The sequence below is a fragment of the Hevea brasiliensis genome, chromosome 9 (assembly GCF_030052815.1).
Source record: "Hevea brasiliensis isolate MT/VB/25A 57/8 chromosome 9, ASM3005281v1, whole genome shotgun sequence".
NCBI lineage: Eukaryota > Viridiplantae > Streptophyta > Magnoliopsida > Malpighiales > Euphorbiaceae > Hevea > Hevea brasiliensis.
Window position 1 is genome coordinate 20,725,260 of NC_079501.1, and position 22,679 is coordinate 20,747,938.

Sequence of the window (22,679 nt, forward strand, 5' to 3'; positions counted from 1 at the left end):
GCTCTGGTACTCTCGGTTTTCTCGTGGGGTTCACGGTTTGCGAGAAATCTAGCCCAAAAATCAAAATGGGCTAAAATTTTTCGGGCAAAAATTGGACAAACCGCTTGATGGATTTCGGTGTTCTTGGTGTCTATGGAAAGCTCTCTACGAGTATATGGATTTAGACACAAAACCAGGTCCGATTGGTGGTCGGATCGGCCGGATTTCGACCGGGAAGACGAAGCGGTGCTCTTGTGTGTCGCGTCGCTTCGGGAGCCTTTTTCCAGCGTTCCTGGCGGCGGTCGGTGGGCTGGGACGGCTGGGGATGGACGCCGGCGGGCTGGGGTGGCAGAGAAGGTGGCGGCGCGGCAAGGGGAGGAGGGAGGAGAGAGAAAACGGGAGAGAAAGAGAGGGAGGAGGAAACGCGCGCGGGAGAAAAAGAGAAGAAGAAGAAGGGGTCGGTCTGATTCGATCGGTCCGATCCGGTCCGGTTTGATTCGGCCGGTTCGATTCAGGATACAAAATTTTAAATTTTTACTTTGCCTTGGGACCGAAAATGAGGCCCAAAAATTCTGAAAAAATTTTAAAAAACTCAGAAAAATTCGTAGACTCCAAATATATTTTTAGTTTTACCACTTGGTTTTTAAATTAATTTTTAAAAATCATCAAAGTTTATATTTTTTGAAAATCGAACCCGGTTTCTAAAATTCAAAAAATTTCAAATAATTTCCTAAAATTCAAATAAAATAAAATATCAATATTTACCCAAAAATAATAAATTTAAAAATTAGGGGTGTTACAAATTTCAGTTCATATATATATATATATATATGAACACTTGAACCTGTAAAAATTAAAATAAATAAATAAAAGTTTAAAATTTAATTAATAAAATGAAATACATAAACAAAAATTTAAAACTGACAAAGGTTCTGTTTAGTTTAGAAAAATCAACTAATTGAAAATAAAAAAATAGTAATATATCAAGAGATTTTAAAATATATCATGGAAAATTAAAAAAAAAACTTTATTCTTAATTATAAAATAAAAAAATTAAAATAAAAACATCCAAAATAAGAAAATGATAGCAACACTTTTATTCAACAGTAAAATATGAATAAAATTATTTTAATAATATATATATATATATATATATATATATATATATATATATATATATATATATATATATATATATATATATATATAGCTTGGTCTAAGAAAATTATAAGATGCTCTTGATGCATTAATTTTTAATTTACTATATACTCATAAAAATTTAATTATTTTATAAATTATAAGTCGTAAGTCCCATTTTATTGAGATAAAAAAGTATATGCTTATGAGACACCTAATAAAATCTCCTTGTTTTAATTTTTAATAAGAGGTAACTGAATAAATTAATATTGCTATATTATAAGAAATTAAAATAATATTTTTACTGATAAATTAATTTTTTAGCATAATAATAATTGATTTATCCTATAAAATGCATATAATTCATTTCCTAAATCAAACGATCAAATGTAAAGAGTTTTATCAACTCAATATTTACATTTTTTAATTATATAAACAATAAAATTTAAGAATTTTTTTTTTTATCAATAACTCTTTATTTTTTCCCATATTTAAACTACACATAATTATATTTTTGTCCATAAAATAATTGACTCTCCAAGTTACGTCCAACAAAAGTAGGTCTAAAAAAGAGAAAAAGACAAAAATAATTAAACAAGAAATTAAGAAATGGGGTTTAGAAGCCAATAGGTTCAAATCTAATCCAAGTTGTGATAGATTAGGCACAATGGACAAGCAAAGCCCCCAAACCGTTGGCGATCAACTCTCGTAATGCGCCCACAGACCCACACTCACTCCCACACATTACCCGCGCGTACGCTCACTTCCACAAATCCGGAAACCGAATACCGGTTTTCTTCTAAAGCGGTTTTTTAAACACACGGCCTCCCGAAAACCAGGAACTTCAAGTTTTATTATATTCACTGGATTCCATGGTTGTACAAATTAATATTATTTTATTTTATTATAAAAAATACAACTTTATAAAATTTATTTAATTATAATATATCTTCACCAGATTTAAATCTTTCTATAATTTTAAAGATTTAAGTTTAATTTTGAGTTAAATAATATCATATTATCAGTAAATTATTTATCACCTCCATTTCTTAAATATAAACACACTATAATTAATACTTACATCTCCATTTTAAAGTTTATTAATTATATAAAATAATATTTAATTTTTATATAATGTTTGAAATTTTTTTGATGACTAACAAAAATATAGCTTCATAAAAATAAATATATTCAATTATGTTTTAAATTAATAATAATGAGTCAAATTATTTATATTTACTAATAAAAATATAAATATTATTATGAATTATTGTAAATCTTAAAATAATATTTTATTTTTATGAAAATATTATATATATTTATTTTCTATGAACATTATATTTTTCTATTATTTTAATAAGTTTTGATGATGTAAAATAAACGTGTGGACCCCCTCTTTCCCAATACGTGGTGAATCGACCGCCCTCTGACACCAAAACGTGTTTACCACGCGCTCTTGTCTTCCACTATTAATATTTGAACCCACTGGCATGCCTTATACATAGAAGAGAAATTATATAATACTCGACCATAATATATATATATTTTATATGAATTTTAAATATTATAATTAATAAATAATTATAATTAATATAATTATTTTAAAATTTAATTAAGATTTAAAAATAATTTTAACTTATTTTTCATTATTTTTTTTGCAAAAATTCTGTTTTCTACGTAAAAATAATGACTTTTCTATCATTAAAATTATATTAAAATTTTTTATAATTAAAATTAAATAATTATTTAAAAAATATTTTTTTACAATAACAAAAAATTAATCTTATCATTATAAAATAAACAAATAACGTATATTAAAATTTTTTAACAATAAATATGTTTTCAAATATATATATATATTTTTTAATTATGAAAATTTGAATTTTTAATTTTTAAATTAAAAAATTATTTTCTATTATAAATAAATTTTGATCTAATTATTTAATTTAAGAATTAGTAAATTTATTTTTATATAAAATAAAATTTATAGTAGTAGCATCTTAAATAATTTATTATAGTAATAAATGACTCCTGTAAATTATTGCATTAACAGCAGTCATGCATTATTTAATTTGGGCACATAATTTTTTTTTATTATTAAAAATATTTAAATTTATAAATAATTAATTAAAAAGTAATTAAAAAATTAATAATAAATGCTTGTAGAAAATTGTGGGTAAGAAAAACATAGCCATGGTTTTGGAAGAAAAATAATGGGGAGGATTTTGTTTGAAATGAAGGGTAATTTGGAGGAGGATTAAGGCAAAACTAGTGTAACGCGTCGGTTACCAAAAACAATGACTGAAACAAGCAACTAGAGTTTTTGCCTCTTTCTTTAACGTTGGCAGGCGCTCAATGCAACAGTTTACAGTACGCACCCACCAATGCCGATCAGAAATGGGTTCCATATACTGGGAGTTGTCGTCAAGCTCTGTAGCCGAGACTGGTTGAAATAATACAATGTACTATAATCTCATTAAATATTTATGAGATCATATAAAAATAAATTTTAGAAAAATATAAATTATTTTTATACTATAAAGAGTAAATTTACATGATTGGCAGTTCAAAAAAAAAAAAATTTACATGATTGATTGGAGAAATTGTATGTGTAATGGGGGCATTAAATAATATTCTCATATGGTATTTTATAATTACTTTATTTTAAATGAAAATTTATTTTACTTCATAAAAATTAATACTTTATAAATTTTATACAAATAGTACTTAATTTCTATATAATAATTGTTTTATAAAAAATATATTAATGGAAAAATAATTTAAAAAAATATATAATATTTTTGTGATTTTATATAATAAATCTTTTATTAAACTAATAACTATAATAGTATTAATATTAATTCAAAAACCATTTTTTTTATAAAAATACTATGCTTGTATTTTATAAAAAGTGCATTTTTATTAATTTCATAAGTTTTATAAAATAATCATTTTATTAAAACTATGTATAACTTTATATAAATTTATAAAATAATATATATATATATATATATAAAATTTAATTATATAAATAATAATAAATTTTTATTTCCTTTATTTACTTAAAACACGAGTTAATTTTGATGTGATAAGAAGAATTATTCAGAGATTTAATGTTTAAATTTTGTCCTAATATTTTAATGTGGTCATGTATTTATATTTAGTTAATTTTATTAATAAAAATATATATATTTAATATAATTATTAATATTTGAATGGAAGACCTTCCGACATTATTAAATATGTGTTAATACGTGGAGATCTTATTATTTTATGAAAGCTAAAAAGTTTTGTACAAAACTCCGATCTCCTTGAATTTGGAAACCAGTATTTTGGTGATAAAAACAAGTTGCGTACCCTGTACCCCTAAACCCAGCGGCTCCTACCCAAATCTCTCTCTATTCCGTTCCTCTTAAATACCCACTCATCTCTCTTTTCTTTCCTCCTCCAAACCCCACCATCTCTCTCATTTCCTTAATTCTTTTCTTCCAAAATGCGAATGAGTTGTAATGGATGTCGAGTTCTGCGAAAGGGCTGCAGTGATAATTGCAGTATCAGACCTTGCTTGCAGTGGATCAAGAGCCCTGAGTCCCAAGCCAACGCCACTGTCTTCCTTGCCAAGTTTTATGGCCGTGCTGGACTTATGAACCTCATCTACGCTGGCCCTGAACATCTTCGTCCTGGTTAGTCTCTGATCATCATCATCATCACGATTGTTTTGTTTTTTTCAATGATTATTTTCGGCTGTTGAAGAACTTGGAGATAATGAAATGACCTTGTTTTTCTTTCTTTTGGTTGCAGCGATTTTCAGGTCTCTGCTTTATGAGGCTTGTGGGAGGATAGTGAATCCGATTTATGGGTCTGTTGGGTTGTTGTGGTCCGGGAGCTGGCAGCTCTGCCAAGCCGCCGTCGAAGCCGTTCTAAAAGGAACTCCGATCACTCCGATCAACTCTGAAGCGGCGGCCAATGGCCATGGACCTCCGTTGAAGGCTTACGATATCCGTCACGTGTCCAAGGATGAAAACTCTTCTGCTTCCAAAGATCCCAACCGAGTCAAGACGCGTTGCCGGGTTAGGAGGGTTGTGAAGCTGAAAGTTGGTAATAACAACAAACCAAGTGGTGGCGTTGGGTTCGGCTCCGTGTTGGAGACAACAGCACGGGGTGAGCTGACTCGGTCCATTAGTCACGAGTCATCGGTGAGTCACCTGTCGGAGTTGGCAATGGTGGAAGGCGAGAGCAAAGACACGGAAAGCATGGTCTCCGAGGAAACGGCTGAGGCTCCGCTGCTGTTCGGAGCCGAGCCGGAGTCAGCCGCGAAGGGCAATGAGGGTGTCCACGATCATGTTAGTACGGAAATCGCTGGACTTGGACTGGAGTTGACCCTCGGGCTTGAGCCCTTCTCTCGTGCAAGTCACGTGGTACCAGTGAAGAAAAGGAAACTCGAGTCTTATGAGAACGCGTGTAAGATAGAGCTGGGACTAGTCTATCCAGCTTGGCACTAAAATGAAAGAAAAATAAAAAAAATGTAATTACTGTAAGAAGGTCAGTTTTGGCGGCGCAGCTCGATCCATCGGCTCTTGCTTAGAAGAGAAGTCGGTTCTTTTAATTTTGCCTTTGCTTTTACAAATTTTTTTGGGACCCTATGTGGTAAAAAAATAGCGGTGTACAAATTTGGTGGAACATGAATAGACATGGTAAATCAATAGAAGAATCTTGTTTTTAACTGTCACTTACGTTAACAATTTTGAATAATTTGCATGGAATAATTTTCAGGTATTAATTATATTAGATTTTGTTTTAATCTGATCAAATGCCATCTACAATTTTGAATGTAAACCGTGCGCCTTTAAGATTGTTTATCCTCGATGGGTGGAAGGCTGGAGAGGAGAATATTAACAGTGGAAAACAAGCGTTAAGCCTGGGACTGGGAATGGTACAAAGACATCAGCAGCAAAAGGAATCTAGTGCTGGGCGAACGGAGTTACTGAACATAGGCCTGTCAGGTGCACAGGATTGTTCTGCCACCTCCATGCGCATGTCTTGCACCTGTTAATAAAGTACTGTCGTCTAATGTCTGCACAATAAAGAGAAGGTTAAAGAACTAGCAAGGGAAAGCGACTTGGAGTTGGATCAGTAGAAGTCCTTTTGATGTCGATTTTTGTTGTTAATCGTTCATAAACGATCTGCATATTATCACCGTTTCAGAACCTTAGCAGCAGCTAAGCTTTCTGGGTCTGTTCTGCATCGTATTAGCTAGGAATTTGTCCCATTGAATAGTTGAAACTAATTGATTGTTGATTTTGAACGTTTTAATAAAAAATATTTTATTTTTCAAATAAATGTTAAATCAAATTGACGCATCCTAAAATGTTCTAATTAATTACATTTTATATCATACGACATATAAATACTTACCATTCACAATTTAATGATTATGTGAATATATTCAATTACATTTGCTACGTACATATTCTTGTATTAAACGTGTACTAATTGGCTTCTTCTAGTACTAGAATTAGTAGACCTTAGTTCCTAAAGGCGTAGGGGAGAGATTATCAAGCACACTTATGATATTTTTCATGGCCCTTGAGTTAAGAATTAGAAAAATATGATGTCATAAACCATGTGATGTGTAGATGCCTTTAAATTCTTCACACATCTCAGCAGTGTGTTTAGTGAGAAAATAAGTGGCTAGGATGACCTAATTAAGGCAAGTGATCTCGTGTGGTCCATTAATTTATTAATTATTGTTGCTAATATTATGCCACTCATGGCTTCTTTGATAATTCTAACATTATATTCAGCCCCTAATATTTTACTTTCACCCCTTCACTTTTGCCTTTATTTGACCATTCATTGAATCATTATGGATATGTTTTACCACTTTATTACTAAGATTCTGTTTTTTGCTTTGCTTTTTTAAAACACACAGTCAAAGCTTTTTCAATTCATAATATATATATATATATAAGCTTTGCAAACTTTGATTCAGTGAGTGATTGAAAGTGTATTATTTGATAAATTCAGGTTCGGTGCTTACTTTTCATTTTTATACTAAAAGTAAAAGTTAATATATATAATATAATTTTTAATTTTTATGTAGTTAAAATATTTTTACTAATTTGAAATAAGAGAATTGTCCATAACAAAAATCATAAAATTTCAATTAATATACATTTTTCCAAAGAAAAAGGGAATCAGTAATTACAGCAAAAATTATATGGTTTTAATCTCATAATAATATGGGCCTAAATCCCGAAATTAATTGCAAAACAACGAATGAGGCCCATGACGTTAGCCCATCCCCTATATTTCACGGAAATAGGAAAAGAAGTGTGAAAGCCCTCGCCTCTCCCTTGGAAATGGAGGCTTGGAGAGCATCTCTATTCTCTGCTGCTGCTGGCGAGTGCCAATTAACTCTCTCCCTCACAAATCTAGCAAATACAACACAGACTTCGCCATAAATACACACTGCCTCTCTCTTACAGGTTCTCTCTCCTTTTTCTGGTCTTCAAAACCCTACAATTTTTTGTTTGCTCATTTCTTAGCTTAATTTATCTCTCATTGGAATAATTTCTCTTCCAAAATTTATAGTTTTTTGTGTTCCTGATTATTCCCGAGAAAAACCTATTCATTACGAGCCAATTGGTCCAAATTTTGAGATTAATCAACCATTTCTATTGCTCTTCGCACTGCTTTGTGTTCTTCAGGTGATTTCTAGACGTGGACAAATTGAATTTGTTATTATTTAACTCTAGCTCATTTTTTTCCCCGGTTACTCTTAATGTGTTATTGCTGCGTATTTTTATCTACTTTTTATTTATTTTTGTTGCTTTTTTGGAAATCTATAACCCATGATCCCGCATCTGATTATCAAAATTCATTTCTTAACTTTACATGACTTTTGTCATTTATATTGTGTGAGCTTTGTAATTCTAATTTGTGTAATTTGTTGGTGATGACTGATGATGTTGTCTAGAACATGAGGAAGTTTGTACTATACCATACTGAATAGATGCATCATTACTATGAAATATGGCCAAATATCAGCATAAGGGGACATTGTAGATTAAGGAATGTACCTTCAGCATTCTGATGGTAGCTTTGGTTGCTAGGAGGATACTTGAATATTCTTTGGTGTACCATCAAAACTTCGGGATTTGAAAATTTCCCCATCTCCTCTTATGAGATTCTTGTAAATTCTGCCTTCTTAGTTCTCAATGCTTTGATGTAATAATGAAATCATAACTAGCCTATACATTTTCTGTATTCTCCTCTCTCCCCCCCAAAAATAATGTTGACAGGTGATAACAGTAGCATGATTTGCACGATTATCTTATAAATTTTCACTTGCATTATTTGTTTAATATCCACAAGAATAAGTCTGGCTGTTGGTGAGCTAGTTTCTTGCTCATTTCAGACCTGGATTAATTCTGTACTTTAATGCATTTGATTTTCAGATGATGAAAGTAAGTTGTTTCTGCAGGACAAACCAGGTGCCACTTCCTTCTTAGTTTCTGTGGCAGTATGGATGGGAACAAGCGAAAATTTTTTAAGAAACATCAAAAAAATCAATTCAAGCGGAAAGGGGTCAATAGAAGAGGAAAATGGACAAATTCTAGCCATGAAGAATCTTCAGGGAATTCACATTGTGTCGATACTGTTTATCGAATACTCTGTCCTTCACGAAAAATTGGGGGTGTCATTGGAAAGGGTGGAAGCATAGTAAAGGCCTTAAGGGAAGAGACACAAGCCAAGATTACAGTTGCTGATTCAGTTCCTGGTTCAGATGATAGAGTAATTATTATATATAGTTCTCCTGAAAAAAATTCAAGGAACCAGAATAATGATGATGATTCAACTGTAGAGAATGAACAGGAGACTATGGAGCCTCATTGTGCTGCTCAGGATGCTCTCATGAAAGTTCACGAAAGGATTGTTGAGGAAGATCTTTTTGGTGGAATGGCATCTGATGATGATAATGAGAACACTATTGTCACCGCACGGCTTTTAGTTCCAAACAATATGGTTGGATGTCTTTTAGGCAAACGTGGAGATGTCATCCAAAAATTGCGAAGTGAGACAGGTGCAAGCATTCGTGTTCTTTCTGCAGATCATCTTCCGAGTTGTGCTGTGAGCACTGATGAATTGGTTCAGGTAATATCTCTACTCCCTTTGGTTCTTTAAGTTTTACTGTAATTCATCTTATAGCATCTGTGTGCAGAGTGCACCTAACAGCAGATCATTTTCTTCTTTTCTGCTTTTCCCAATGCAAGCATAGGTTACTATTTAAAACTTTTGCCTTCCAGGATTTGTATTATAGAAGTGGGTGAGCTGGTAAAGTTTTGAAAATGTTAGATGACTCTGTTACCTACTGTAAGAAAATAGAACAAAAGAAGAATATTGAGAATGATTGAAGAGCTTGATTATTCCCTCAAGCCAATGGTGTCAATTTATAATCTGTACAGGACAACTAAATAGGATATACAATCCTAATTAAATACGTAATTATAGCCACGATTCTAGCACCTAAATATATTCACACAATCACTACAGATACACATATTCTAGCTATTTATGGTACATGTCTTAACATTCCCCCTCAAGCTGGAGCGTACAAATCATATGCTTCAAGCTTGTTACAAATATATTCAATCCGAGAGCCTCTGAGAGATTTTGTCAGGATATTTGCTAATTGGTCATTTGAGCTAACAAAGCTAGTGGCAATACACCCAGATTCAATCTTTTGTCTGATGAAATGACAATCCACCTCTATATGTTTTATTCTCTCATGAAACACTGGATTAAAAGCAATGTGAAGTGCAGCTTGATTGTCACAGATTAGCTATATTTGTTTAAGTTCCCCATACTTCAGCTCTTGGAGAAGTTGTTTCAACCATATAAGTTCACAAGTTGCCAGAGCCATAGCTCGATATTCTGCTTCTGCACTTGACCTAGCAACCACATCTTGCTTCTTACTTTTCCAAGAAATCAAATTACCTCTAATCATAATGCAATATCTTGAAGTAGACCGTCTGTCTGAAAGAGAACCTGCCCAATCTGCATCTGAGTAACCAATAATCAGTGAATGACCCCTGTCTTCATATAATAGGCCTTGTCCTGGAGCTCCTTTAATATATTTGAGTATCCGAATAACTGCATCCCAATGACTACTATATGGTGCTTGAAGGAACTGACTGACCACACTTACAGCAAATGAGATGTCTGGGCGTGTCATTGTAAGATAATTGAGTTTTCCAACCAATCTCCAGTATCTACCAGGATCCTCCAATGGCTCCTCCTGTCCATTAACAAGTTTGACATTTGGATCCATAGGAGTATTTGTGCGTCTACAGTCTAACATGCCCGTCTCTGTCAGTATATCCAAAGTATATTTCCTTTGATAAATGGCGATACCTGTCTTGGATTATACCATTTCAATCCCCAAGAAATACTTTAGCTTCCCAAGATCCTTAGTCTGAAAATGACTGGACAAGTGTTGTTTGAGTTTTGAGATCCCAACATGATTATTTCCTGTAATAACATTGTCATCAACATAAACAACGAGATAAATGCACTTATCATGGCCATTATGGTGGAAAAATACTGAATGGTCAACTTCACTCTGAGACATTCCAAATTGTTAAACTACAGTACTGAACCATCCAAATCATGCTCTCAAAGATTGTTTCAAGCCATATAAAGAACGCTGTAGGCGACACACTAAACCAGACTCCCCTTGAGCAACAATCTCTGGTGGTTGCTCCATATAAACTTCCTCAGCCAGCTTGCCATGTAAAAAGGCATTTTTGACATTCAGTTGATGAAGTGGCCAGTGATGGATGGCAGCTAAGGAAATAAGAAGGCAAACCGAGGCAATCTTAGCTACATGAGAGAAGGTATCACTGTAATCGAGGTTAAAGATCTGAGTATAGCCCTTTGCAACAAGACGAGCTTTAAGTCTATCAATTTGGCCATCAAGCTCCACCTTGACTGTATAAACCCATCGACAGCCAACAGTAGATTTGCCCTTCGGTAGTGACACCAAATCTCAAGTGCCATTGTTATGGAGAGTAGTCATCCCTTCAACTATTGCATTACACCATCCTGGATGTTTCAAAGCTTCTCTAACAGTCTTAGGTATAGATACATTAGACAAAGGGGTGATAAAAGTATAGTAGGAAGGAGACAAACGATGATAACTCACAAAATTATAAATAGAATGAGGATTTCGAGATGAACAAATACCTTTTCGGATGGCAATGGGAGGAGTAGCATTGTCTGTTGAAGGCGAGACCGGAATAGGTGAAGAAGAAGGAGGCCGAGAGTCACCAGGAGCCGGTGTTGTACCTGTATCAAGCAAATGAGCATCAATAGTGTTAGTGAGAGGATGATGACAACGTGAGTAGACGTGTAGAGGTGTTGGACTGATTGGTGGGGGAGGAAGAGTAGGAACTGGTAAGACGATAGGAATAAAAACCTTGGATGTGGTGTTGAGAAGGAAAAATAGGGAGATATTTTAAAGAATGTTACATCAGCTGACAAGTATTTATTTGTAAATGGATTGTAGCATTTGTAACATTTTTGAAGTCTAGAATATCCCAAAAAGACACATTTTATTGATTTGGGTTGAAGTTTGTCTTTGCCAGAAGTGTGATCATGAACAAAACAAATACAACCAAATACATGCCGGGACAACTGATGGGCATCTTGGTTGGGAAACAAAATGGAATGAGGACTCTGATTCTGCAAAACAGAAGAAGACATTTGGTTAATTAATTAACAAGCAGTAAGAATAACATCTCCCAAAAAACGAAGAGGAACATTATGGTGAATGAGTAAAGTGCGGGCAGTCTCAAGTAGATGACGATTTTTTCGTTTGGCAACACCATTTTGTTGAGGGGTATAAGCACATGAAGTTTGGTGAGTAATACCCTGAGAAGATAAGAAATGAGTAAAGGGAGTAGACAAATATTCTTTTGCATTGTCACTACAAAGTATTTTAATAGAAACACTAAATTGATTACATATTTTAGTAGAGAATTTTTGAAATATAGAGAATAATTCAGAACGAGTCTTCATTAAAAATAGCCAAGTGCAACGAGAATAATCATCAACAAAAGTAACAAAATAATGAAATCCCAAAGTTGAACTGACACGACTTGGACTCCAAATGTCTGAATGGATAATTTCAAACATGGACTTAGCCCTATTATTGACTCGCTTGGGAAAGGAAACACGACTCTGTTTCCCAAGTTGACAAAAGAAGATAAACTAGAAAGACTTGGAACTAATTTTTGCAATTTGGTAAGACTCGGATGACCCAGACGATTGTGAAGAAGATCAACGGAAGTGGTAGAGGCAAGAGCAACAGGAGAATTTGAAGTAGAAAGATGATACAACCCTTGCGACTCACATCCTACTCCAATCATCTTCCCCGTACTTTGATCCTGCACAACAACAGAGTCAGCTATAAAGGTGACAGAACAATTGAGATTTTTAGTAAATTTGCTAATGAAGATTAAATTATATGGGCATTCTGGAGTGAACAAAACTGTCGTTAAAGGAATAGATGGAAAGATTTTTATTTCTCCTATGCCCTTAACTAAAGTTTGTAAACCATTAGCCAAAGTAACTTTAGACAAAACTGGAGGAGAAACTAGAGATGAGAAAAGACTTTTGTTACCAGATATATGATCAGAAGCACCAGAGTCTAGGATCCATGGACCAGTGAGCGAAGACTGTGTTAGACAAGCAAAAGAATTACCAGAATGAGCACTGCTAGAAGATTGTTGTTTGGCTGTTTGATATTGCAAATACTCCTTGTAATAAGCTCCAGTTAATAGGATAGAATCTGACACCTGATCCTTTCCATCAGGTAATAGAAGAATACCATTTTTCACCGGATTAAGCCATATGAGCAGTTGATCGGCCCACATTATTTGACTGAATGGGCCGCGGTGGTCGACCATGAAGGGCCCAACTAGTATCTCGAGTGTGATTACTCTTATCACAATAAGTGCAATGGAGCCTTTTACCCTTGCCTCTCTGATAAGTACCTTGTCTCGGTTGGTTTCCACTTTGTGCAGTTAAAACTGAAGATTCAATTCCGGAGAAATTATTCTTATTGAGTGAGATGCGTAGAAGCCTGGCAGACACATCCTCTAGAGTGGAAATAACCGAACTAGTTAATATCTAGTCTCTAACAAAATCAAGGTCAGGTCTTAGCCCAATCAATGCCAAAACCATGAAGAACTTGTCCCGCTGTTGCTTAGAAATATTATCAGTACATGGCATGATAGAATTGTTGATTCATCTTTCAGTGATTCTACTTGTCCCAAATAACTAGACATAACTTGTTGATTTTGCTGCAGATGAATCATATTTGATACTACCTTATAAATACGCTGCACATCATTTGTATATAAGATTTTCGCCTTAGTCCAGACTTTGCAATAGGTTTTACAAGACTGAAAAATATTAAGTAATTTTGGGTCAAGAGAATGCCACAAGAGACTACATAATTGAGCATCAATCTTAGTCCAATTAGCTCTATTTGTTAAAGCTATATCTATGGCATTTTTAACCAAGTGGTCATCATACCTCTGCCCTATAAACCATAATTCCACTGATGCAACTTAAGACATATAATTTTGACTTCCTACTAATTTAACAGTAGTAATAGCTGATGAATTACCAATAAAAGAAAATATGGATTTGAGAATCTCAGAACCTGTGTTGGATATGGGTGTGAGAATCGCAGAACCTGTGTTGGAGGCTGTATTGGAGGACTCCTCAATCTCATACATATTGGCAAGAGAAGCACACTGAAATATTTTTCAGAAATACGTCAGAAAAGCCTACTGTATGAAGAGGTAGTGACAAAAAAGTGAGAAACAGGTGACGGGACCAGCGTGGTTGAGGTCTCCTGAGGCCCGCGAGTTGACGGGAAGAAGCGCGTGAAGGTGCGTGTACCGGAGTCTTTCGCCGGCGGTCAGTGGAGAGGCCGATCCTGGGCTGGGTATTCCACTAGGCTAGACTGTGATAGCCACGGACACCCAGAAAGTGACCGGGAAAAAAGAGGAAAAGTTCCTCCCTATGAGGACTTTGTTTCAGATTTCAAATCAGACTCATCGAGAGCTTTGATACCATGTGAGAAACTAGAACAAAAGAAGAATATTGAGAATGATTGAAGAGCTTGATTATTCCCTCAAGCCAATGGTGTCAATTTATAATATGTACAGGACAACTAAATAGGAAATACAATCCTAATTAAATACGTAATTATAGCCACGATTCTAGCACCTAAATATATTCACATAATCACTACAGATACACATATCCTAGCTATTTATGGCACATATCTTAACACCTACTATCCCCTAATTTTTTTAATTATTTATTGTATTATAAAATATTGTTATTTTATTATTTTAAGAAGTCAATTAAAATTTAACTTATTGTAATTTAGTTGAACTTATCTTTAATGTTAGTTGGAATTTCCAATTTTAATATATTTTGTGTAAAAATTATTAAATGTACATTTAATTCAATCTCATTCAAGTCTAGTTTAGTTCTTGTCAACCTTTGACCCGTGACCCTCCCCCTCATCTGGTTCAATGTGGTTAATTTGACATGAAAAGCTTATTTTATTTTTTGAACTCTACCAAAGCAAATGTTAAATTGATTTTCATTGTGAGATTTGCCAATAGATGCATTTCTAAATTTTGAGGGCTTTGTATCCCTTATGAGCTCACGTACAAAAGACAATCATGAGGGAGGATGTTGGAGAAGGTATCTTGTTATGCTGCCTGGAATAGAGGTGGGGAAGTTTTGCTCGCTCATTTTCACTTATTGTAAATGTGCTGTTCTAATTTGGGGTCTTGTTCTGACTTAATGTTCCTTCGTCCATTGAGTATAATTTGAGTGGTAGGATTCAGAACTGGCATTTATGTTCTGCTTGAGACTGAGTCTCTCTGAAAGGCTGTTCCCAAATTGGAGAATTTGACTCTTATTAAAGAGTTGTGGTCTTGTTGTGTTCTTAGGTAGAGTCTTAGTCTGTAGTCCATTATGTCACCTGACAACCTTTTTTTGACAAAGTAATTGCATAATTTACTTGCCAGCTGTGAGCCAAATTTGGGATTTCTGGCTGTGCCTTCTGGAGACTACTTGCCAATGGTTTGGGTCTGTGTAATGAGAGTAATTTCTGTTTAATTAGGTTTGCGGTTGTGGTGGGGGGGTTGCAAAAGATACAATGCTCTGGGTATATGTTTAACTTTCTTGTTACAGTTTATGCCGCCATAAATTCTTGGTATCACTCTTCCATTTGGAGCACTACTCTTTTAGTAATTCTGAGTGTTAAATAGCTTCTATAGAGGAATATCCTAGTTTTGTAAATCACATCTTTGTCTTTGTAACTTCTGATTCTGACTGCAGTATAATGAATTAAAGAAGAGCTTCCATCTATTACTTAGGGGAAATATTCTTTCGCAGTATTGTAAGCAAATTGGCCACCACTTTCACTCTACACAAGGGAAGGCCAGGACTTGGGATACCAAGGACACTTCAAAACATTAGCCTGGAAGGCTATCAGCATTCATGAAATTTTTTTATTACTCCATTTGTGACTTGGAGGTCTTGGGTTCGAGCCATGGAAACAAACTTTGAAAATCAGGGTAAAGACTGTGTACATCAACCCTCCCTGAAGCCCACAAGTGTGGGATACTTTGCCCAATGGTTCACTTTTTTCTTTTCACTTTAATTTGTTTTTATACTTATGCTAACAATTGAATGAGGTAGTATCATTATATCATGTATATGAGTGCTGTAAGTGGAAGTTGGTTAAGTGAAACTACATATGTGATCTGAAAGTGATGAATTGAATTTGATATGATCGTGTCGCCTAGTGGATTATGGTGTTGTTGACTCCACGATTAAGACCTTTGTTATTGACATCTTTATTCTTTCTACTGATTTCAAAGCAAATACTGGATTTCTTACTTGAGCTTCACCTTGTGAATCAGCATGGTGGAATGCATGTCCTCTTGTTAAGTCTTCCCTGGTTGTTTGCTTGCTTCTTGTGAGCAGCTTAAATAGGTGCTGGCCTGGCATTTAAGTGCCAAAGACATGATGACCCAATTTTCCAAGTGAGCTGACATGATCTGTTTGACTGATGGACTATGTATTGGATGGAACTTTCTAGGCTCAAGTTTGAGAGATATGTGCCCAAATGTGAACAGACCTGGAAGATCCAAGCATACCTTTGTTAAGATGGTGGATGCAAAGGATAGGAGCAGTCATATGGAATAGGTGGGTGGAGTGACCTTTGCTCATGGCATTGTTATATTGAGTGCTGGAAGAATTATCTAGCGGTTAGGAAAAAGAAGAGTAGTTCTGAAGGACCAATAGTGTTATATGTTTTGATCTATCTTTTTTCTTTACCATCTTCTTTTGTTTCTCCTTGTTGTTTCTCTATTCTTTTCGATGCCTTTATAGAAGAAAGATTGGATATTTCCTGATATTCTTTGGTATAAATTACCCATGTTTTCAGGTGCTTAATCTCTCACCCTTCTATGGCCAATGTTAGTTAGCATGGACTTTTAAGTAGGGTTACCCCTGCGACATTGCTAGATGTGCTATCCTTGCAGTAATGTGTCCTGGGCCTTAGTTAAAATTAAATATGGATTCTCATCAAGCTAGAGTAGTTTGGTGGATAAAGGATTTCACCTAATTAATGCCTAGGAAGTTAGAACTTACTCAATCTATTTAATAGGGAGACTATCTGTCTGCATGAATTTTGTTGTGCCCACTGCTGGTTGACTAAAAATTTTAAAGGATTGCTTCTGCTTGCTTGTTTTGAACATTTGTATGTATGTGCATCCTCTTCTGCCAGTAAGGTGCACAAATACACATTGTGAATATAAATGTGATGCTGGCATGCTGCATTAATGAATTGGATGCTATGATGTTGTTCTACGGAAATGTAGTTATGCTTTTGTGTGATAGTTTCTAAGTTTATGTTGCTTGTGGCTTTCTTCACTTTCTTTTTTAAAAACCTGTCCTGGAAGAAAAATGTAATTTTCCTGTGACCCCCAAGCTAGAGTCTAATTTTGGACGATTTGTTTCAGATATCTGCAAAGCCTGATTTGGCAAAGAGGGCTCTATATGAAGTATCCACTCTATTGCATCAAAATCCCCGAAAAGACAAACCTCCAAGTGTGCCTATGCCTTACAGTGGCCAAAATTTTCATCCTCCTGGTGGTCCCATGACAAATATGCGTCCACCAGGAAATCCAATGTGGCATCATTGGAATTCTTCTTCCCAAAATTTGCCTCCCAGGCCATGGATGGGGGGATATGGCAGTCAGCCCACAGGATTTAGGCCAGATGGCTTTAATGGTGCTACTTCAGGACATGGTGGGGAACATTCAGCTGAGTTTTCTATGAAAATTTTATGCTCTGCAGGGAAAATTGGTGGGGTAATTGGGAAAGGAGGTTCTAATGTAAAACTGGTTCAGCAGGAGACAGGTGCTAGCATTCATGTTGAGGATGCCTCAGCAGAGTCAGACGAACGTGTGATTCGGGTCTCTGCTTGTGAGGTCTGCCCGGCTTTCAAATGTTATAAACTCTTTGCTTGCTAGTTGTTTATGTTGCCTAAGATTGTTGGGCTGCTAATATACTTATGTAAATTATTTTACTGATATTGTTTCAGGCTCTGTGGAACCCAAGATCACAAACAATTGATGCAATTCTTCAGCTTCAGAATAAAACAAGTGAATTCTCAGAGAAAAGCACAATAACTACAAGACTTATAGTTCCATCAATTAAGGTTGGCTGTATCCTTGGACAAGGAGGTCAAGTTATCAATGAAATGAGAAGGAGAACCCAGGCAGATATTCGTGTTTACTCCAAGGATGATAAGCCTAAGTGTGCATCTGAAGATGAAGAGCTTGTACAGGTGAAGTGGTCAAGAGAGACATTTTACAGTTTATATCTTTTACTTAGTTTTATTGGTGATGTTTGATCATTTAATTTTCTTTCTGGGCTATTATTTGGAGTTTTGATCGTATCTTACTTTTGGTTATTTTAGATATCTGGAAACATTGCTGTTGCCAAGGATGCTTTGGCAGAGATTGCATCAAGACTAAGAGTTAGAACATTGCGAGATGCAAATGCTGGAGTGGAACCCGGGCCTGTGGGACCTGTCCATGAATATCGAGCCACACAAAGTTTGCCAGGTAGAGGGCCCCCACCTTCTGGTATAATGGGAGCTAGTAGTTCTGGTGGATACAAGCCTCTTAGGGTAATTTTTCCCCCTCTCATTTTACCTTGCTTCTGGTTGAAGTACTTGTTATTCAATCACTGTGCAATTACTTGTTTAGTGTTAGTAACATAGAGTATGGTTTTGTAGCTGTACTACTATGTTTGAGTTTGCAGTTATCTTGTAGTTTTAGATAAAATTTTGGGGTTCTGTTGTTGAATTAGAGATAATGGTTCAACATGTGCGGCATTCCCAAGTGTCACAAGGATGATTTGTCATATGTGCTGTTCCTTTTTCTTCTCCAATAAATTAGTATTGTACATTTATTGCCATGTTATCTACGTTGCATATTCTTTTTGTAGAAAATATGATGCATGCTCTCTCTCTCTCTCTCTCTCTCTCTCTCTCTCTCTCTCTCTCTCTCTACATGTGTGTGTGCATGCATGTGCATTGAACAGTGACCCTTAAGAATTTCTTTGTGCTGAAGCATTGGAGCGTGTGTGCATCATGTGGTGCTCAGTGATTGGTGTGGGATATGGGACCAAAATGGCCAAGTCATCATGATCTGTAAGAGACTGTGTTATTAAGGCGAAAGGCAACATTAAGGCGATAGGATATCAAATGGCCTTAGGCGAGAGGCTAGAGGTGAGGCGAGGGCTTTTTTAAAATGGCGAGGCGCCATTGCCTAAATTATATATATATATATATATATATATATATATATATATATATATTAACATAAAAATTTATACTTTTAACTAGTTTAATAAGTAAAAAAGAACATTAAATAACCATTCTAAATGAGATTCACAATACCCAGTTAATAAAAATCATATCACAATTGACATTAACAAAATACATATCACAATCCCCATATAATAAACAATATGAAACAACAAATTAAAAAAAAAAAAAAAGTGCTACTGCTTGATAAAAATGGCGTGGCTGTCTTTAAGAGAAGAGAGGAGGAGGAGAGAAGGAAAAAATAAGCAGGAACATAAGTAGGAGAGGAGAGAAAAAATGGCTTTCTCCAAGTTTGCTGGTGAGAAGAAAACGCAGGTGAGAGAGAGAGAGAGAGAGAGAGAGAGAGAGAGAGGAAGGAAAAATACCTGGTTTGGTGGCATTCTCCAAGTCTGCTGGTGGCGTGAGTTTAGGGTTCTTTTTTATTATTATTTTTATGCTGTTTAAGAAAAAAGGGAAACGTGGACGTTTCTCTAATCAGGCGTTGCCTTGGTTGCCTGGTGCCCATCGCCTCAGCATTCTCGGGTGCGTGCCTCCTTCAAGTTGCCTCGCCTGGCGCCTTTTGTTGCCTTTAACAACACTTATTAGGAATTAACTTATTGGCACTTTTTAGGAAAAATTGATATGTTAGGGACATTAGATGATTTTATGAAAGAAGTTTAGAGCATTTGATTGTTAGAAAAGTGGCTTGGAGGTTATGCCAATGTGCAATGCTGACATGATTTTTTGACATTTTGTTGGAGCGATCTCTGTTTCCATTAGTTTATATTGACGCTTTCGGTTGAATTAAGTGTAAAATGTACTCAATCCAGAGTTTACAAATGGTTAGTGTGGGTGATAACATCAGCCATGCACAAAGGGAAGAGAATATCATTTGGGTTTGATGTGGTAAAATGTGTTATAATTGATAGTTAATATTGGCATTCTCGTTTTTCAATTATAAGTTAGTGGTTTCTGATGTTTAGATGCACAAGCTTCATTCTTTAACAAATTGCATTTGGGTTTATTTATTTATTTCAATGCTTGTTGCAAAGGTATGCTTTGACCATGATAGTCACTCTTTATGCATTTGTGAAGGATGGTGGACAGGATTATGAGCCTCGAAATTATCCAGTTCCTCCGGCTGCTATTGGGTACTGTTGCTATTTTAACTTTTATAATGACCTTATCATTGAATACTATGACCAAGTTCTTTGTTGTTGTCTTCAATTCCAGATACTATAATGTGAACAGTGCTCTGGAGGCTAGTATTTCAAATAATGGAGTCAGTTCTGTTTTAGGGGCTGGGGGGATTTCAAATGTTGGTGAGGTAAGCCATTAAAATATTTAGGTTCTGTTTTGTGTGTGTATGTGTGTATAATACCATTATCAGTTGGCAGTATAATTATTTTACTGATGTTCTGGACGTAACCCGACATTGGTCTTCCAGAGAATGTCTCTGGATTTCCCAAGATAAAAATTTCCTCAAATTACACCTTCAGGGATCATTTGAATTAGATAATTGTAATCAATCACGTGATAAAGCGTTGTCAGTGATTAGTATTAATATGTCAATGAATATAAAGGACAAATTATTATTATTTTTTAAAAACATAATGTAGTTTTATCATATTATTAACCAGATAGCTTTCAGCCGCTCTCTGATAATTGAGACAAACACCCCTTGGTCAAGTTTGTTGCTGGGAGATGGAGATTTTACATATCATGAAATAATATCGTGGCGCTCCCATGACTAGTTAATGATTGGTATTTATCCTGTGTTCTACTAATTTAATCCCATAATTCCTTTTGCTCGTATATTAGAAAAGAACGGTTGACGGGTAATAGCTCCATTTCTGGCCTTCCAACATAATAAGAAACAAAATTGAATCATTTGATGAAATTGGCCTATATTAAAAGGAGTTTCAGAGTATGTCTGGAGGTTTGAATCACTTTTTACATTGTATTACTACTAATAGACAATATTTTGAAATTTTTGTTTGTTGCAAGATTGTTATAGCATTTTTCTGTAAATTTTAGGTTGCTGGAACAAGGGTAAAGCTCCAAGATCCTCCGACTGGTGGCCCTGAAAATGTTGTTGAATTGCGTCGATCTTCTGAGTGTCTGAATGCTGCACAAAGCTTTCTCCAAACCTTTGTGGCTTCTTCTGGACAGAACATGAATTCCCAACAAGTTTCCTACCAAAACAACATGACTGCACAGCAAAGCTCCTGCCAGAATGTGGGTGCTCAGAGGAGCACCTATCAAAGCGTGAATGTTCAGCACAGCCCATATCAAAACATGAATATGCAGCAAAGCCCCTATTCGCTGACTTCTAAGCAAGGTGTCTACACCAACACCAATGCTTCCCAGGCTACCTTCCAAAACATTAGTGCGCAGCAGGGCGCATATCACTACTGACTGCAATTTGCGAATTTTTGTACCATAGTTTGCTTTCAGGTTCTTAAGTGTAACTGGTGGATCAGCCTACCAACAGGACAGGATGAAAGTATAGGTCATTTAATGCGAGCATTTGTCTTTGGCTCTTACAGGCGAAGGAAAATTTGTGGCTGTGCCATGCTTGTGCAAATTGTAAACATCTTCTCAAAGTTAGAGGAATATACAAAGATTCTTCTGATACTAGTAGATCTGTGTAGAGAATTCAAAATTTGTTGTTTTGCACAACTGAATAACTGATGTAGTATCCGTTGGAACTCCATGTAATTATTAGTTTGATCTTTCTTTCTTATTGAACGATTTGTAGTCATACAGTTGAGTGATTAGGTGTAGCTAGGTACAAATTTCCAACATCACATCAGATGGAAATAATGCGTACGACCTATTTTCATCTGAATAATTTTCCTAATGATAAATGAGAATTTTCATTAATCAAGCGTCACAGGTTCCTAATTTGAGAGATTTATCAGCAAGTTTCTTGTATAAATGAAGGTTAGAAAATTTATTTTCATAGTTCCAGGGTCGTTATTTATTTATTTTGTGTTGTCCACAGTTGTATATTTAATACAGTTAGCTGACAAAGAGCAAGATTTTTAATCCCATAACTTGCAAGCACAAAGTATTGGTACTATCTGGAAATAAGAATAGAATTTAGTGCCAAATTTAGAAGTACATGCCATAATTTAAGTATTTTTATGTACATTTCTGCAACTAAACAACTGGTAGCCAATGGTAAATGGTTTTCCTTGGTGGGATTGAAGGTGAGGGCATTCGGCCAATGAAGCCTTGGTCCAGTGATAAAACTAAACAAGGTTGAGGCCTTGGTACCAAGTGCAACTCCCACCATTGTTGGTTTGGGTTATATTTCATTGTTTACATTGCATTTGCAAATGCACTTTAGTTTTGGCCAATTTTAGTTGTAATTAACATGTTAGGGTTAAGGTGTGTCTTGTTTGGCAAATAAAATAGCATTTCATTTGCACTAAAAAGTACAAATTACTTTGCTTTATATGTGGATATGCTTCATCTTAGGTATGCAATAATCAAATTGAAAGGATAAAGGCTCATTATAAGTACAAAGACCAATTATTAGTAACTAGAAAGAGTCATGTTATGTAGCTGGTTA

The 22,679-nt window shown here is 35.1% G+C and overlaps 2 protein-coding genes across 3 annotated transcripts; both read left to right on the forward strand.

Moving 5' to 3' along the window:
* The first annotated feature begins 4,429 nt into the window (after positions 1–4,429).
* LOC110661113 (LOB domain-containing protein 41) lies at positions 4,430–5,839 on the forward strand. The gene is made up of 2 exons (XM_058153351.1): positions 4,430–4,799; positions 4,918–5,839. The coding sequence occupies exons 1-2, from the start codon at positions 4,610–4,612 to the stop codon at positions 5,616–5,618; spliced, it is 891 nt and encodes a 296-aa protein (XP_058009334.1). The 5' UTR covers positions 4,430–4,609; the 3' UTR covers positions 5,619–5,839.
* A 1,602-nt stretch (positions 5,840–7,441) lies between these two features.
* LOC110661111 (KH domain-containing protein At4g18375) lies at positions 7,442–21,850 on the forward strand. Of its 2 annotated transcripts, none has more exons than XM_021819674.2 (8): positions 7,442–7,604; positions 8,603–9,273; positions 17,244–17,714; positions 17,828–18,073; positions 18,206–18,418; positions 20,195–20,250; positions 20,333–20,426; positions 21,137–21,850. In XM_021819674.2, exons 2-8 carry the CDS (start codon positions 8,644–8,646, stop codon positions 21,515–21,517), a joined length of 2,091 nt encoding a protein of 696 aa, XP_021675366.2. In that variant the 5' UTR covers positions 7,442–7,604; positions 8,603–8,643; the 3' UTR covers positions 21,518–21,850. The 2 variants fall into 2 exon arrangements, with proteins under 2 accessions (XP_021675366.2, XP_058009335.1); XM_058153352.1 differs by lacking the exon at positions 7,442–7,604 and adding an exon at positions 7,617–7,826.
* Positions 21,851–22,679: the final 829 nt, after the last annotated feature.